At 31.3% G+C, this 12,937-nt stretch overlaps 2 protein-coding genes across 7 annotated transcripts in view; one reads left to right on the forward strand and one right to left on the reverse strand.

Annotated features, from left to right (window-relative positions):
- LOC148604214 (protein FRG1-like) overlaps positions 1 to 12,937 on the reverse strand; it is a 30,387-nt gene that overhangs the window by 16,889 nt on the left and 561 nt on the right. The window contains exon 1 of one of the 2 annotated variants that reach the window (XM_088547650.1): positions 12,271 to 12,320. The exons of the other annotated variant lie outside the window; for it this stretch is intronic. The gene's annotated coding sequence lies outside the window, so the exon portion shown is untranslated. Of the gene's footprint in view, positions 1 to 12,270; positions 12,321 to 12,937 lie in introns of those variants that run through there. 2 annotated transcript variants of the gene reach the window in all.
- Positions 1 to 12,937, forward strand: part of LOC148604215 (copper-transporting ATPase 1-like) — a 49,185-nt gene that overhangs the window by 6,512 nt on the left and 29,736 nt on the right. For 2 of the 5 annotated variants that reach the window (XM_088547637.1, XM_088547636.1), the window contains one exon: positions 7,890 to 8,005. In XM_088547637.1, coding sequence (XP_088403763.1) covers positions 7,890 to 8,005 — 116 coding nt within the window. Of the gene's footprint in view, positions 1 to 2,871; positions 3,065 to 3,483; positions 3,561 to 5,307; positions 5,330 to 7,889; positions 8,006 to 12,937 lie in introns of those variants that run through there. The other 3 variants (XM_088547641.1, XM_088547638.1, XM_088547640.1) reach the window with 3 other exon arrangements.

The raw sequence follows: 12,937 nt of genomic DNA on the forward strand, positions 1-12,937 counted from the left end.
TTAATACGATACTGAGACCTAGTAAGCCAGTTTTTCAAGTAAAGTTGGATATTCAGCAAGTGGTCTTTACCAGCTGAAAAAGTAGTACCCCAATGCAGGTAACACTTTTAAGATGAATTAGCCAACTTTTGAACCTGATTTTTTATGGTAGCTCTGGTTTTTTGCATTTATGGTTAATCTTTACCAAATTTGGAAATGCATTTTGTTTTCATGAATTTGTATAATATCAGTTCAATAAAATTATTATCTTGACTGTTTATGATGAGCATATCTATATTCATGTAACCTAAAGCAAGTAATACTCCTGCATAAAGGATAGTTTTCAAGTTACAACACATTTTAAGTATGTGGTTAGGACTTGAAAATAGTCATTTTCCATACATTGCCTCTTATATATGAAAAAATGAATATTTTTTTTATTTTTTGTTTTTCTTTCAAATAAATAGCTAAAATGAGTTGCCATATAACTGTGTGGTTGATTTAAACACAGAAATGTCACAAAAGTCAACAGCCAATTTTTTAGTGGACTTTTTTTAGTGGTTCAAATGGACAGATTCTATTGCGGCAAGAAAAATAATGGTGTTTTTTCATATAAAAACTGAATTTTTTCAAAAAGTATCTAAAGCAGACAATTGTTATTATAATATTTATACCAGTAAACTATATTTCTTGCATCATAGCTATCTGTTTTAAAGAAAAAGTCCTTTTCCTGTCACATTGAGGTCCATTTGTATCTGCCTGGGGTACCAAAATGGCTTAAAATCTGTATTTTCTGCATATGAAAAGCTGTATTTTTTTAAAACTATGATATTGGTATAATTTTTTCTGGATTTATTATAATTGAAATGACCATATCTATAGTTTAAAACAGTTGGTTGTACCGGTCATTATACTTTACTTTAAACAAGAGGCTCCCTTGAGTTAAAGACAAAAAAGGAGGTTCGGATATTAATATTTCCATATATGGAACTCACAAGTGGGGATTAAATAATGATTTGGAACTCATAGTACAGCTCATGTATCTACCATGTCAGAATAAACCCCAAATTTGCTTAGCTTGACTAATGCAGCAGCTTTTTATCAAAAGTAATATTTTCTGGCTAACACTGAGATATTAGTCTCATGCCTGGAATAGGGTACCTATATAAAAATTTTAATAGAAAACTCATGTTTATAGCAGGGCAATGATGTTCTGAATTTTCAGTATGAAAATGAATACTCTAGCAGAAAAACAACAAATTTTATGATTATATTGAAATGTTTATTAGTAATAGGTACCAGTATCGTATTGCATATCCCTGAGCAGGTGTACGTCAAAACATGGATGCTATAAAAATATAGTGCATTTTCTTTTTGCCTCTCTACAAACTAATATTTTGTCAAAAGATATGAACAATGACTTATAAAATAGAGCAAACATCACACTGTAAGATGAAGAACTTTTTTAAAAGAAAATCTAACATAATATCATAAAAATGTTCCACTGAAAAGGTTGGTTTGGTGAGTGCAAAACGAAAGTGAAAGTAGGGAAAATGGCTATTTATAGTTCGAGACTACTTTTCTGTCCGATCTTCGTGGACTCACCCTATTTTCTTAGCGGGAAATTATTTTTTCACATGTCCTTAGAAATGCTACATAAGTGAAAGTTTTATTGAATCAATTTACATATTTTTTTAAAAATCCTAAAAATATCCACTTCACTATAGAAGTCTATGGGAAAATTAATACGATACTGAGACCATTAGATTAGGTGGTAAATCATTGAACTGGAGTTATCTTTCTTTGAATAAAAAAGAATTCTTTTTTGGTAATTATGGCGTCTTTGTTTGTTTGTTGGGGTTTAACGTCAGACATACAAACAAAGATGCCATAATTAACGTCTAGACAATATAATGTGACAGGGTATTATTTAATGTGGTATCAGATGCCCTGTGTTAAGATAAAATGATGAAATAACATAACTTATTTTTATATGTATATGCATTTAATGATTTCCTAAGAAATTTGTGAAGGAATGGCACTTAATGTATTTTGAGGGCACTAATTTATAACGAGATTGTTTAGGGGCACCCCACCAAAGACCTAACTTGTTTTACCCAATCTGACAGTGAGTTATGTTCTGGTTCCTATTTCTTCTCTAATCTTCAACTGTGTCCATTATGATTTTAGAATATTGGTACCAGTTTACTTATTGCAATTCTCTGAACTTTGAACTTTGAACTGCAAGATTATGAAGATTTCACTTTAAGGAGATTCTCATTTTGAATAATGTTCAGATCACCAGTGATGACATGACAGTAGGGGTTGTAAACAAAAGGAGATTTGGAACAGTCACTAGACTGAGGATTGTTTGTTTGCTTCTACGCATAGGTCCTGTAATGCTTGTTTATAGTAAAAAGTTTTACAGGCAAAAGTGTCTTTGTAACTGTATGATGCAATAGGGACAGATCGATTTTGAAATAAGGCAGTTTTTCTTTCATTACTTCTTTTCAGTAAAGAAAATTGGTGACATTGATTGCATCAATACTTTTATTTGCAAAGGGAATGGGCAGAAATTTTCTTTTGTAGTCATGAAACAACAATCAACATTTTAATTGTGTATAGTTCTATATGTAATGAGTGTAACAGCTGTCTGTAGCCCAGCTCAAATAAAGTAAATGTTCTGTTTAATCTCTTGTCATCAGTTTGACAATGTCAAGAGGCAAATCATAGGAAAATTAAATATTGACTGTGTAAATGAGTTTTTTATCAGATTACTAGGTGTGCAATGTGGTAAATACACATCCTGGTTTGTTAATGACTAAAGTGAACTTCTTTTGTAAATTAACCCACTACATTTATAGACCTATAGAAATTGGTTAAATACCCAATGAAATATGATGTCTAGGACATAAACAGTGGTGATCTCTAATTTAGAAATTTAAACTCTTCACCAGTGTGTCTACATTTCTTATCATATTATTAGTTTGTTTGGTATTCTCTGTGGAGATTATGTATGAATTGTATTAAATTAGAAGAAATATTTATTTGATTTGTGGAGGTGTGTAACTAAATTTTGGAAAAGGTAAATTTTCATTTAGAATTTCATTTATTTTAGGCTGTAGAAAACTTGTTGGATTTTGGTTTTGTGTAAAATTTATTTATACTTCAATGTAGTTTTTAATATTTTTTATTTACAATTGTACGTTAACCTCTTAACCAGTCTGGATCATCAATCCATCAATTTGTTCTGTATATATATTATGTGGGTTGAGGCAACTGAACTATGTTTGATCATAATTATAAATATTAATGATTTTTCTCTATACAAAACCACCAAGATTATTCACAAATTTCTCTCAGTCAAATCACAAATGACCATTTTCATTTCAAGAATAAAGACGTAATTTTTCAAATTTTGATTCTCAGAATTAAGTCAATTTAATTTTTTTTCATTCAAAGTTTAAATATACCCGACTGTATTATAAATGTTATGAAATTTGTGAATCCAAGCGAGGAATGCAGATGAATAAATTACACATTAGTAAGAAGGATGTGAAATTGTGACGGTATGTCTTCAGGTAGGGATCACATATACATCTACATGTATTTTTTTTTTTTTTGGAATTCATTTCTATTCAGTTTACTTAATGGAATATTGTTGTTTGTCATTGGAAAATATTGTGATTAATTAGACATGTAGTACTCTCAATGTGGGTTAAATACTATTCTCTTTGGCTGGGTGGATTAAAACTCTTCATGCATCAATGGGGTGATAATTTTTATATATATAAATTATTTATATATGTATGTCAGACATACAATTGTACATGTATAAAAGAAAATCACCTGTAGGTTCATGTATATAGTAGTTGAAATTTAACTAGGTAGAATTATCAACAGTCAGTAAATATAATGATGTATTCACTGTAGGTAAATATTTTGAAGATTTTAAAAGCTGTGCCTGTATGTTTACATTTAATTTTGAATTTAAACCTAAACACTGGATATCCTGCTGGAAATGGCTATAGGCTACTAAAATTTCAAATAACTTAGTACATGTATAAAGTGAAATGTTGATATGAATTGCTATATTTTATTCACCTGTGGTCATGCATGTACATGTATAAGAGATTCTTAAGTTGATTACTTTCTCCTTGCTTCATTTTTCTCTTGCAAGTACTTTAAATTATTGCTTGTCTCCCAAAATTTTCTTATAAGAGGGTCTAAATCTCATTGATTCCTCTGTGGTCGTGTACATGATATTCATGTAGTTCTATAGTTTGACACTTTCCAGATTGGCCTGTCATTGATCAACATATAGGTATAATGAATCGTGTGTGTGGTATAACATTGTCCGTCAGTTTGTTTATCCCCATGTCATTAAACAGGGGTTCAAATTATTACTGGTCCAAAGTCCAGGACCCTTATTTTCTGAATGAAATTTCATTGACCTACATCCTAGACCAACCATACTTTACATTTACTGTTATTGAGGACCTTCCATACTTTACATTTACTGTTATTGAGGACCTACCTTACTTTACATTTACTGTCGTTGAGGACTTTCCGTACTTTACATTTACTGTCGTTCAGGACCTACCATACTTTACATTTACTGTCATTGAGGACTTACCCTACTTTACAGTTACTGTCGTTGAGGACTATCCTGTCATTGAGGACCTTCCATACTTTACATTTACTGTCATTCAGGACCTTTTTACTTTACTCTGGTGGACCTTTCATTTTTAAGTCTTACAAGTAAATTTGCACTCCTGAATTATATATATTATTGATTTTGGCACAATGATGGGACTTTAAACACCGAAAAAAGGAGTACAGGGATACTATATGTGCTGAAGGGCAGATGTGTATTAGTCTGTCAGTTCTGTTAAGGTTATATATATGTTGCAGTTCTGCTAAAGCTATATATACATTGTATGTTGCAGTTCTGCTAAAGTTACATACATGTATGTAGTTTAAATGTTTATAGCCCTACAGTTTTGAAGAAAATTTTGGAATCCACTTTAGGTAAACATGTACATTGATCAATGATCCCTTACCCTCAGTAGACCACTATATCGGTTTTTATATTATTTGCCTATGTACAGATATAAAGTTAATACATTGTATTGTGGTTTTGAAATAAATACAATAAGGAAGTCCAGGAACAAAGGATAGTTTATCTATATCCTAGGGGGAAATTAGTGTTTCTATTTATAGATTGTTGTCAGAATGCTATGATGAAGCAATTTTCATGTTCTAGAAAGGTCTTTTAAATTTGATATATAAACATGTGAATACTTAATGTAACTTTTAATCTTATACTGACCTTGACATGAAATGTACAGTAAGTAATTGACCTAGTGTATTATCATCTCCATCACCAGAGAAAACATTTGATTTTTTATGCTTTGGATAGACAATATTACCAGGCCTTTAGTCAGACCTTTTTAAGGGGGGGTTTGGGTGGTGGGTTATTTAGGCAAAATTTTTCAGACTTTAATAATGCTTAACAAATTTAAAGCTTGTTTTAACAGTTTTTAACTCTTCCTTGTTTCCAGTGGTGGGTGGGGGGTCATTATCTCCCAAATTTCCCTGCCTATGGGTATCATTAAGGTGTATTGTCTGTCCACAAGTCGTACAATAAATAAAAAAAAACTATGAGGGTGTTTTTTTTTTGGTATAATGTTTGTCTTCATCTATAACAGACTTTACATACAAAATAAAAGGACAAAAACATTTAGTTATCCTGTATACTTTTCTTGTAGTTTTTCTGGTCATTTGTCTGTCTGTCACAAGGTTAGATATCACCCACCCATTACTATTTTGTTCTGTGATTGGTTTGATAAGGGTCACATGTTCTTTTATATGTGAAGATTGTTTTATTCTCTGGTTAACAAAAGCATTAGTTGACTGAATTGATGTTAACCTGTTACTAAAAATAGTTCATAAAAAAACCACTTGGCTATTAACCTGTACCAATGATCAGCAGGTATATGAATGCTACCATTAACTATAACATTACGTCAAAGCAATATTATAATGTAATATATAATATTATATAAGTCTTGTCTTTCTTAAATCATTGATGATATTATCGTAGAAATTGTTACAAATTTGGTGATCATTAATAGCCTAATATAGAAATTCCCATATTCCAAAATTGTGAAAATAAAATAATCAGTTGTAGTACATCTTTTGAACTTGGGCCAATGCAAAATATTTTGACTCAAAAATTTCTATTGAACTCTTACTCCGTCCTCAGTCGATATGATTTTCTCAGGTCAATAAATTTCTGCATGTCAGTAGGCTATATGTGCACACTCTAGAACCTGTGTAAACGAGACACTTTAAGAAAAGTCTGTATCAGGTTAAATGTATTTTGAACCTTGGTAAACTGAATACCTGTGTAAACTGAACACCTGTCTAAACTGAACACTTGTCTAGACTGAATACCTGTCTAGACTGAATACCTGTCTAAACTGAACACCAGTCTAAACTGAACACCTGTCTAAATTGAACAACTGTCTAAACTGAACACCTGTCTAGACTGAATATCTGTCTAAACTGAACACCGTTCTAAACTGAACACCTGTCTAGACTGAATACCTGTCTAAACTGAACACCTGTCTGAACTGAACACCTGTCTAGACCAACTTCAGAGTCCAAAATGGGTTCAGTTTAGACTTGTTTCTATGTTTATTAGGTCAGCACTATAGCCAGCACTCCACAGTTTAGTTTAGTTTCCCACTTTTGGCTAGGGATGAAAAATGACATAAATGGAAACCGGTGGTTGCTATAGTGATTAAAAATGAAGAATCTATTGTTGATCAAACATTTTCAGAAAAAAGGGGACTTTTGGAAGTATTTTGCAATGTTTTATATATTTTCAATGTTGAAGGGGCTTTTTTTCAATGACAATTTGACTTCATTGTGAAAGTGAAAGTAAGTCAATTTTTCACCATGCTAAATTTAATAAGTGGATTACAAGGTGAAATAGCTCAAAATCTAACCGGCGATGCCCATATGAGGAAGGGGTTTTCGAAGGAAAAAGTTTGAACAGTTTCAGGGGATGAAATAAAAATTGCAGATATTTTGTGGGAAATTTGATATTTTTAAACCTGATTTTATGAACTTTTTTGCAAATTTTCGCATATTTTTGCATGGTTTCTATGGTAACCCTATATGCTGTGGGTAATTTTTTTCCAGAACATTTTTACTGCATCCTGAAGGCCTTGGCTAGAGCTATTTCTAGATATATAGATTTACAGATGCTTGACATTTTTTTAAAGTGATAAATGTTACAAAGCATCAGATTACAAGACCAAAATTAGGCAGTTCTACAATACTGTGGAGTGCTGGCTATAGTTTATAAGTGTTAGGATTTCAGTAATTTGTTTTCCTTTTGTATTTGTTCATTTATTTTATCAATATGAGGCTTTAGTCTAATTGTGAGTGACATGGTGTAACACATTGAGTGTTGTTAGAACATTGATGGTTACAGATTCCTCATAGCTTCAACAAATTTTAAATACAGTTTATGCTTTTTTTTACAAAATTTGGAATTTTTAAGGTTTCTTTTCATAAAATACAGTAAATACGGATTGTCATAAAATACATATGTAGCATAAACAGGTCTGTTAGTTTCAAATGAAATGCATTGTATCACATATACTAGTAAACAAAATATGTCAATCCATGTGTTGGAAATATTTTTAGGGTAAACAGATCATGTTAATTTAGTATTTAATTTAAAAACTAAAAATAATTCTGTTATGTACATATTATATGTACATGTACATGTAGTTTTCAAATGAAGAGTAGCTCTTTATTATATAAATGTTGAATGTAAATTAAGATGAACTTTTAGGTTTATGTATTGTAAAGTGATTGTCTCTATTTTTCAGACCCAGATGAAATGGAGAAATCAACAGTTATAGAAATAGAAGGAATGACATGTCAGTCATGTGTCAAAAATATCAAGAACAACATGACTCCAGTACAGGGGATTCATTCTGTAGAGGTAAGACTGAAATGTGGTTCAATGGAGGGACTATTTATACTTTTCTGGTAGAAGTAACTATTTATGATACAACATATCACCCTTTCACACACATCTTTGTACTGTAGGATGACATTTTTAATGCTGAAATTAAAAGATTCATGGCCTATGGGAGAGTACATTTAAAAAAACTTTGGGAGACAGGCACTGATTTAAAGAGAAATGAAGCATGGAAATAAGTAAAGCTATGTATATTGTAAGTTGTGTGGAATAAACATATAGTGGTACAAGAACTACCTGTATTTGGATGTACTAAGCAAAACATTGGAATGAATAGAAGCCAGAACTTTTTTCATATAAAAATGTAGGTTAACCATCTTTTCCATCTAGATACAGTTTTGACACTGACAGGGGATATGTATTAGGAATCAGTGTACAGGGCTTTCATTATCTCTTCAGTGAACATATTTTTATTTTTAATAGAAAAAATGGACTGTCTACATCTTCAAAATTTATCAAAGGGGGAATGGGGCCCATTGTGGTTTTGAACCATCCATTTCCACTTTTTGAACTGTTCTTAATGAAACCTCTGAGTATAAACTATTTAAGTATTGAGGCACACTTCCCCTGATTCTTGTTTTGAGAATTTCCTCTGGCATGATTGCTGATGTATAAAAAATATCAGCCCTTAATACTATTTCCTTTCAATTTGTTTAATCTGAATTCATTCCTTATGTTATACTAGTTTAAAACAGACTATTATTCAAAATACATTCAGAGAATCTTTTTTTTCTTGATGATGGGAGCTAACTCTACTGACTTTGATGTTAAATCAGTCATGACAGAATTACCTCCCTTTAACCATGGTTAAAATTAATATCAAAGTGCTGAGACACTGAGTCAAGGAAGACCTCAATGCATTCAAAAATATTCATGTAACCAATTTGTAAGCTAAATAAACTGATCAAAACTTAGTCCTTTTATAGAATAACCATTTGTTTTAATGCAGTGTATATTTATACAGTCTGTTTATCAATATTATCAATATATATTTTTGGATCTTCTTTTGTATTATTGCTTTTGGTCCTGGCTGTACACGTACGTTGATGTCCTCAAATTTCCTAATACTTAAATCAGCATTTCTTACAAAATATGGATTCCACCGAGAATCACTGACTATCGATATTCGATGAATTTTCAAAGTAAGAATGGACCCACACCTTGAAATTTTGGTTTGGAGATGCATGAAGTAGAAATGAATCCTGCAGACTGGAGGAAGTTGAACCAAGGCCCAATCTCAAGGGAGAAATGAGCAAAAAAACTTTCCCTTGCTTGTGCTCACTTTAATGTAGAATTTTTTTTTGTGATAAATTAAAACTAAAATTTGTCCTTGTCATTGTTGCCTAGATTAGGCTATGGTATGTACAATAAATAATTACCTTTCCCAAGGAATTTTTCATTTCAAACAAGGATAAAAACTTGTAAAAATTACTATGCAGTTTAAAGATCATTAAAATAAAAACAATTTTGTAGCTCATAGATTTGAGCAATGTAAGATTCCAATTAAGTTGGAAGAGCAATTATATGTGGTGAATACAGGGAATATGATGTCTTAATCTCACACGGACTTTGAGTATATATCCATCTTTTTTTTCTCTCTCCAAAACAAAAAAGTTACTAGTGAACCCAAACCCCATGAGTACCACTTTTTTATGATGGATCACTATTTGCTGAGTGTTTTATACCTGTCTGCCTTCAATACTGTATGTGCATTTCTTTCATTTTTTCTGCATGATTGTTTCACAAATATGTATAAGATTACAATTCAAGTAAATCTTATGTTTTGCAAATGTATAAGTGCTAAGAAATCAGGCTTCATGTTTTTATAGTTTTTTATTAAGAGATGTTGACATATACATTTACAGCTGCTTCATGCTACACATACATGTACCAGACTTGAGAATCATGAACTTTGTTTCATGCTTAAATAATGTCCCAGCACAGAAATGGTCTGTTGTACTTTTGCTTTCTTCTCATTTCATCTAGTGAAACTTCTAAGTGATAACCACTGAAAAGAAATCAAGGAAAAAAATCACAACAGTGTCTGATATATGCAGAAGATTACAATGTAAATTCATGAAAATAGGTATGCATTTTAACCATATAATATGGAGAAACATCCTCTTATTGGGAAATATTGTTACATATACATATAATTTCGTGCAAATCATTCATAAATTCTGGCAAAAATAAAGGTTAGGTGGTTGTAACAGTACCAGGTTTTTACTGGTTTTTAAACCACCAGGTCAATATTCCCACAGTGATCAATACTGGTTGATTGAAAATATGCAAATAATATTTCTGTCATTGTTCATAGTGTTTGTCCTACATTAAAAAATATTAATATAGTATATATCTACTATATTTCAGTGTACTTAGGTTTTATTCTTTTAATATTTCTATCAGCTGTATTAATTAAGAAAAAAATAAACATTTCTTTCTCTAAAATAATTCAAGTTTATCTGAAATAACATAACAAACTTTACAAAAATGTACAGTGTATTTCATGAGCACATCTTTGTTTCAATAACTATTACTAACAGGTAACAGACATGGAAGAAAGAGTAGAACAGGTTACTTTTCACCTGTCATTGTTAAAACAACATCCCCTCACAACCAGATAGATCATAAAAAGTGGTTTGAAGTGATGAGTTTAAAAGTTATTTCATTTATCTGACAAGAACCTTCTAAATACAGAAAATGGAAAGCTTGCTAAGGATATTGCTTTAAGGCTTCTTCCATGTATGAATTTAGCTACCTGCTGATTTGTAATGATGTATGGACCCCATTTCAAAATCTCTGGATCAATACCTGAATGTTGATTTATTATGAGATATGATTTAGCTACCTGCTGATTTGTAATGATGTATGGACCCCATTTCAAAATCTCTGGATCAATACCTGAATGTTGATTTATTATGAGATATGTCTAGGAGTGATATACGGTATGTGATACAGGTCAAGGGGTGTAATATAGGGTATGCAATATAGGTCTATGGGCATGATATAGGGTATGCAGTAAAGGTCTTTGGTCGGTGTGGAAGTTTGGATTTTAGGAACATGTACATGTACAAGTGTATGTATAATGTTACGGCTCATGTGTCCAGTCGCGTCCCAAGGACATTACATTATTTCACTGGATACCCCTCCTTTTTTGATAGTTCAAGATTACCTACTGAATGTGATAAATATGCCACATGACCTCCTTTCATCCTTACCGTTGAAACAGAGACATTGTTTATGTTTCTGCTTTGAAATCATAAAAATTTAACAATTCTGTTTATTTACTATTTTAAATACTTCCTTTCTTGCTACGTGTATGCACATGTGTGTTTACCATTTTGTAGTATTTATGTACATGTAGTAATTAACATATATGTACACAGTGCTTGCATTTTATGTAGAGAAGTTAAATTTCTGGGATCGAATTAATTACACATGAAATGTTCCAAAAAAAAAGAGGGGTGCCAACCCCATGCACCCTCCCCTGGATACACCACTGTAATCTATACTTACTACACAAAAAGTGTACATTGCAGCTCCAAAAATCCATCATAAGAAGCTCCTGACATCTTCATTAAAAGGGCCAGATTGAGAGAAATAAATTCGTAATTCTCGATTGAGCTTTCCTCCATGCGAATGTTTGGGTCAATTTAACAAAATAGTCCAGCTCTCTGTGTCAAAACTTAAATAGTTAATATCATATAATCATTGAAATCTTGCAGTTCTACACATATTATATAGCCTTAATATCGTTACATGCCCATGTCGTACGTAAAGTAAACATCACATATTTGGCATGGAGTATGATCGGTGGCAGAGCGATATCTTAATGCAAACTTCACAAGGAGAATAACCCGCAGAGTGTTATTTTTGTAGTTATATGTTGAAATGTACCCTGGTTATTAATTTGGTTGCCAATGATCTCTAAGTCAAGTTCAGTCTGTAAATAGACTTCCTTGACGAAAAGCCTTGTTGACTTATAATTAAATACTTTTGTTATCATGCACATAACCAATAAGTTTATAGTCACTTTACAGAAGTAAACTGTCTGTCATACAGGTGTGCATAAATATATATAGATTGTTTGTTAATAAGATTGTATCAAGTACAAAAATGTAGGAAAAATGGACAAAATCAGATTTAAACTCATAGGATCTCAACCTATTTCTGTAATTGAAAAAAAGAGTAGATTTTAATCTTTCAAAAATATGTAGCTGTATCACCTGAGGGTTTATCTGTGATTTTCTTCAATATAATGTAAGTAGCTGTAGGCAAATTTAAAACTAACCAGTACCTGTAAATTGAAAGCTTAACAACTACCACAAAACTACAATTTGCATTTAGATATTTTTTGAGTTAACAAGAAACTAAATATATGGACTATATAAAAAGCTTTTAAACTAAAGACTGACAATATATTTCATGCTCATGATACATAATATAAAAAATTTTATTCAAACTCCTACAATTTAAGTATTAATGAGTTAGAGGTGAAATTCTGTACAAACTTAATACTTATGTTTTTGTTCCTGCTTTTAAGTGACCAAAGAAAATGGAAATTGGCAATCCCTTTTGAATGCATGTCCATTGAAACCACTTGGTGTGTTGCTTCCTAATGTTTGAAGATGTATTATCATGAAGTGTAGGTGTGCACACTACACTGCTTTTTTTGTAGGAGTTATGGGACTTATTCAACTTTAAGTCTCATATAGTTATATTCAAGCAAACTAGTCTATATGACAAATGTACCTAACATGTCTGTTCATGTAATATTTTTAATATTCTCGGAAGTTGCAATGATTTGTGGATAGTATTATTTTTAATTGAAGTCATTTACAAGTCAAATTACTTGTTATATTCAGGTGTATAAGTGATAAATGGTACAAATTA

This window comes from Perna viridis, chromosome 10 (assembly GCF_037379345.1).
Source record: "Perna viridis isolate PV_CMFRI_1.1 ecotype Kerala chromosome 10, ASM3737934v1, whole genome shotgun sequence".
Taxonomy (NCBI): domain Eukaryota; kingdom Metazoa; phylum Mollusca; class Bivalvia; order Mytilida; family Mytilidae; genus Perna; species Perna viridis.